Source organism: Cavia porcellus, unplaced genomic scaffold, assembly GCF_034190915.1.
Source record: "Cavia porcellus strain 051 isolate PalLab524CR breed Dunkin Hartley unplaced genomic scaffold, mCavPor4.1 scaffold_23, whole genome shotgun sequence".
NCBI classification, from domain to species: Eukaryota; Metazoa; Chordata; class Mammalia; order Rodentia; family Caviidae; genus Cavia; species Cavia porcellus.
In genome coordinates this window covers 9,512,829-9,518,828 of record NW_026947506.1, presented here as the reverse complement: position 1 = coordinate 9,518,828, position 6,000 = coordinate 9,512,829, and the positions used below count along the sequence as shown (strand labels likewise).

Below are 6,000 nucleotides of genomic sequence, written 5' to 3'. Positions count from 1 at the left end.
TTCTGTCTTCCTTTGCATTTCCCTTTCCTGGATCAGTGTTCTCAGGATTGGGGGTTGGGGAACCTTTCTTGTCCCTTCCTCTTCCCATACTTTTTGTTCCTTCCATACAAGTGAATGTAGGAGGCCCATTTTTTTTCTCTTTTTCAGTTACAGTTTGTTTGAATTGCACTGGCTAGGTGTTCCACCCACTGCAGTGTACTAGGAAGACCTGGGCAGCCTCTGCTGGGCCTGCTCCTCCAGGTCAACCTACCGAAGCCTTCACTGCTAGGGTGCACCTCCAGGTGTTGGAACCTGTGTTGGGCTTGCCTACTGGGTCTAAGTCAGTGGCATCACACAGGCCAGGCTCTCCCCACCAATCCCGTTTGAGAGGGGGATATGTGACTGAAGTCACTGCAGCGCCCCATTCTGGCAAGTCTGCCCAGTCCCAGTATGTCCTTTGCTGGAGCCTTCTACTCTATGAAAGGGTCCCCATTCCCCTCACTCACCACAAGTCCATGTAGGGGTCCCTGCTAGTCCTGCTCTCAACTCCCTTCACAGATTCCTGTTCTTAGAGCTTTGCTCATCTCTCTCCCTGCCCTGCAGATTTGGACGCAGCAGCGGCAGCAGGAAATTCAGATCACGGCTTCCAGTGGTGCAGGTTCTAGCTTCCACACTGAGATTTTATCTGTTCCTGTTATAGCACCAGGATTGGATTTCCAGTTGGTTTCCCTAAGCTTAGTTCATTCCTCAATCATCAGGGTGTTTTTCCCCTTGCTTAGGACTCCTCTTACTGTAACATTCCTGGATTCTAAGTGGGGTATCTCAGAGAGCATCCATAGCTGCTGCTATCTATCTATCTGCCATGTTCTTCCGGAAGTCATGTTTTAAAATCTTGTATCATCATTTTTACCCTTTCTTCTCTTTCTCCTATTTAAAATAAAAAAATTAAACACAAATGGAGATGATTTATTTCTTGGTGCGATGGTAATATTAAACTGAAACTGGACATTTGGGCACTGTGTTTTGAGACCTCAGCTCTTACTGAAGCCATATGTCTCCGTGGATGTGCTGATATTGTCCTGGCAGGAGGAGGGAGAGGTCCACATCCTTACTCTCAGGTGCTGCCCAGCCCCAACCAGAATTCTCAATTTCCCCTCAGTAACATCATGCATAGTACAAACCCTGAGGTGATTGTATGTATTCCATTTTTACAGAGTTTCATGGGAATGATTCAGACACTTAGAAATTCAGATTACTTATTTTTGAGTTTTTTTTAAATCCTTTTATTATTTTTATTTTTGCATATAACAAATGAGAAACTATGATCACTCTAGTAGACTTATTATTGTTGTCAATATTAATCATTTTCTTTTTCCAACAGTGCTGAAATAGCAGCCACTAGTGGTCTACAGGGACAGTGTTCTCTAGCTGGCTTTCTTACATCTTCTCTAATGGTGTCCTTGTTTCTGTCCCCTGGCCCCAATGGATCTGGATTGGTATCAAGAGACAGTTGAACAGTAAATATATGTGAAGCAAATTTCTACTGCCTCCGTTTCTGCTCCTGTTGGTGTACTATTCTCTCATCTGGAGAGCACGCTGGAGGGCCAGTATAGTGCCCTAGATGGCATTTAGAAAATCCATGGGTAAATAATGGGCTAGTTGGAGTGAGAATTCATTGTCCCTTGTTTTGCTCTGCAGTTGTCCCCAGCAAGTCATCCCTTTCTGGTGCAGGAACAGGATGGGAACCTAGGGGCACAAGGAGGGCAGGACAGCTGCTCAGGATTCCAAGTGAGCCCACTCCCAAGTTCTCCAGACGACCAAGGAGGTTTGTGCTCTGCTTTCCTTTCCATCATTTCAACAGGTGAGATTTCACTGCGGTCTCTGGTTTATTCCGGACATGGGAAGGGAATTCACTGAAGAAGAAAGACGTGCAAACAAGACGCACTTATTAAAATTTTCACTTGGACAATTTAAAAACATCTTCAATGTGAGTGTTTACTTATTTACATTTTAGCTCCATGGACCTTTATCCATCTTGGTTATTGAAAGTGAGAAGGAGCAGGGACTAGAGCTCTGGGCACCATGAACTGACTGTGATGACCTGGAGTGACTCCACCACCTCGCCACTCACCCTGGTGTGACTAGAACATCTTGCCTGGAACATCCATTGGTTGTGATTTGAAGCACTTGTCACACCCTGAGCTCATCTCTCACAAAATAGCAGGAGCATTTGGCTTGGCTCAGTGAGACAGCAGAGTCAGAGATATGAGATGAGCACGAGTTAATCAAATTGAAAAGTCTCAAATAAGAGAATTTATGATTGAAGGGCAAGAAAAACATATTTGTTCTTACTCAGGTAAACAATATATGGGGTCAGAATGAATCAGAAAACCATGGTTGGAGGAAAGCATGCAGTCCATCTTCATAGTGAACACCAAGCATCCTTTAACTTCTGAGCTGAAGGTTTCAAAGATAGAATAGTTCACTTGACTGACCAATTAGTATAGAAAAATATGTGTCTTACACTGACCTACATCAGATTATATGTCAAAATTACCTGGGCTGATTATCTAACCAACCTATTAGAGCTCATTTGTGACTATTTGAATTCGTTTCAGAGGGCTTAGGGCCACAGAAAAAAATTTCCACCCACAAATTTGTGGTTCAAAAGATCAAAAAGAATCCTTGGGCTATGATAAAATAATATTTGGAGATATGACAGAATTCTATACCACAATATGTGTGTGCCTATGTGTGTGCAAGTGTTGTATATGTACATGTGTGTTTATATGTTGTTGAGGACTGAAGTAGGACCTAATGAATGTTAGGTAAGTACTGTACCACCCCACTACACACACCCAGCTACAGTATGTTTGTGCAGTTATAGTTTTCCTTTCTTGATAACTGAAGAACTTTGTCTTACTTGGCAATATACTACCTAGGAAAAAGATCAATATTGCTAAAATTGCATTAACTATATGCACAGTTCTTATTTATGAAACACATTTTTTAAATAGTAAGCAAATCCAAATGCAATGTTGAGGCTATTTTACGTGTTTGATAGAAAAAGTTTTGTATTCTTCAGCCAGAAACTTTTCATGTATTTTAGTGGAAATAGATTGAAGAAATGAAAAACCAAATCCAGGCAGAAGGGAACAGCACAGCAGTCCTGGAGTTCACCCTGGAGGGCTTCCCTGCAGTCCAGCACCTGGGGAAGGTCCTCTTCCTGCTGCACCTGCTGGCCTACCTGGCCTCTGTCACGGGGAACTCGCTCATCTTCACCATCATCTGGGCTGACTGCCGCCTCCACACCCCTATGTACTTCTTCCTCAGTGCTTTCTCGGTCTGTGAATGTGGTTTTATCACCACGGTTATTCCTGAACTGCTGAACACCTTTCTTTTAGGTCAGCAAAAAATTCGTTTCACTTCTTGTCTCATACAGGCATTTTCCTTTTTGTTTCTTGGGTCAACAATTTTCTTCCTCATGGCTGGGATGTCCTTGGATCGATACCTGGCCATTTGCAGGCCTCTCCACTACCCAGCCATCATGAACCTAAGGGTCTGCTTCTTTTTGGTTTTCTTCTGCTGCTTTTTGTCCTTCAGTCTTATCACTGGGGTAGTTCTAAAGGTTTCCCAGTTGTCTTTTTGTGGCCCCAATGTCATCCCTCACTTCTTCTGTGACCTCGGAGCTCTCATCCGTCTCTCCTGTTCTAACCACAGATCTACAGAAATGCTGACTTTCGCCCTAGCTTTGTTCATCTTGATCACTTCCCTCCTGATAACCATCATGGCCTACAGCAACATAGTGGTCACAGTCCTGCGCCTCCCATCAGCCAAGGAGCGGAAGAAAGCCTTCTCCACCTGCTCCTCTCACCTTCTTGTCCTCTCTCTGATGTATGGCAGCTGCATCTTCATCTACGTGAAGCCAAAGCAAACCAGCAGACTGGAATCCAACCGAGAGGCTGCTCTGGTGAACACTGTGGTGACCCCACTGCTGAACCCCATCATCTACACCCTGCGCAACAAGCAGATGCACCAGGCGCTGAGGAACATTTTGTTCAGGCTGAAGTTCGCGACATAGGGTTAGAAGACTGACGGATTGATGAGTTTTCTTGTCATCTAGTTTAACATGCTGTGGTGGAAATCTCCTCTGTAGAACTTCTACCTGCAATGATCTTGAGTATCCAAATTTTTACCTAAGTGGCTGCTACGTTACCTTGCAATTCCTTTCAGTGTATACCGACTCAGATTCATTCTTCATATTGTGCTGAAGCATACCTTTCTTGGTTTTCTACACATCTTTCTTCTTAAAGTTTTGTCCAGAAAATTGTGGTGAGTCTAACAGATACTAATGTGATAAGAACTCCTCCCTCTTTGTATCAGCAGATTCAACTAATCATGGAGGGAAAACATCTGGAATGAAACTTGACTATGAATTCAGCATGTACAGACACTCTTCTTGTCATTGCACCCTAAATAATACATTAATCAAATATTCACATAGGATTTATGTTTTCTTGGTTTATGAGTATCCAGAGGTGATTGACCACATTATAGAAGTCTGATCAAGGCAACATGCACATACAATACCATTTTACCTAAGGGACTCCAATCTCCATGGGCTTTGGTGATTACCAATGGACAACTGTGATATAAAGTCTGTAACCTGAGGACTATGAAGTTGCCAATCAGGTTTAATAATTCATGCTCATGGTATGCTCTCATGATTGGACTTTCTGAATGCTAATAAAACATAGAAAGCTTTCTTTACTGCGGTAGAAGGCAAGTTTTGAAATTTCAGAAACAAGTGTTTCTGAAAATTGTATAAATCATGATACAATAAGCTTGTAACAACCGATGTTTCCTTAATCATTACCCATTAATTGTTTCTGTTTATGCAAATGAACCTCCAGTAATCCTCCTAGCTTCTCTTTGGGGATCTGTTGGTTTTAGAAATGCAAACTGCTCAAAGTCTCTGGGTGATTGAAATGGACCCTTTTGTTTAAACAGCTCTCAGCCTAATGAGTGTGTCTGACAAAATCTCTTTAAAGCTTTCTTTAAACAAAGTGAAAAACATTTCAATTTGTGCAGTTTTCTTGGAATTGATGTTGGCAAGGCCTGAATGCAACAGACTACTGAAAGACAGGTGGTCAATATCAGTTTCCTAGGCAGCACACTCTGCAGCTCTTGTATCTCTCTCTCAGACAAGTTATCTTTTCCCAGTAAGTATATTCTGTTCTTAATCTCCATTGTTACTAAAATTAATTCTGCAATTTTAGAGAACATGAACTTATATCAGACATATAGCAGGCTGATAGATTCTTTCCTTTATACCATTTGGAGATCTTGGGTGGTGACATGGGGGACTCAATGTCAAAAGTCTCTTACTCCTCTGGAATGCATTCTTAAGCACTGGAAGGTGTTCAACACTCATCTGTTAGAAACAGTTGCTTGGTGTTTGCACTACCTCATGGCTGATTATCCTCTAGATCCAAAATGCAATACAAAGGGAATTATAGTGCTCTATTACAGTTAGAATCATACCGTTAAAAAGACAGAAAATAGAACTGTCTTATGGTCAAATTTTCTTTTCAAAATAATTCTTATTTATGCTTCAAGTATAATTGCAATCTATATGACATTTCCCATATCCAAGCTAGATCTAGGACAATTTTGAGAGGACTGTGAATGGTGCATTGAGGTCTTCAAATTTACTCAGGCCTACAATGAGGCTGGAAAGATGTGGTGCTAATCTTAATTCAAACATTGACTTCTAGTGAGATACAAGCAGCATCACAAGTTGCTATTGTTTTAGAATCCCAGGATTGAACTGAAAGGAAACCCTTTTGCCACAAAGAGGTGGAAAGCAACTATTTCTTTCTCTAGCAGGCTTGTGGGACCAAGTGCAAATCAATTTTGGGTTTAGTTTTTATGGAATTGCAAGCAGGAAGTAAAAACCAGAAGCGAATTGGTTTATGTCAGGGCATACATTGTGAACCAGATTTCTTCCAGGGGGATTTA

The 6,000-nt window shown here is 41.9% G+C and overlaps 1 protein-coding gene across 1 annotated transcript; it reads left to right on the top strand.

The window, feature by feature from the left end:
- The first annotated feature begins 3,106 nt into the window (after positions 1-3,106).
- On the top strand, positions 3,107-4,060 carry LOC100716978 (olfactory receptor 6C75-like). Its single transcript, XM_003466124.1, has one exon. It carries the CDS (start codon positions 3,107-3,109, stop codon positions 4,058-4,060), a length of 954 nt encoding a protein of 317 aa, XP_003466172.1.
- Positions 4,061-6,000: the final 1,940 nt, after the last annotated feature.

Excerpts from the sequence above, each read along its gene's own strand:
- LOC100716978 (XM_003466124.1), top strand. The coding sequence starts at position 3,107 with ATGAAAAACCAAATCCAGGCAGAAGGGAACAGCACAGCAGTCCTGGAG.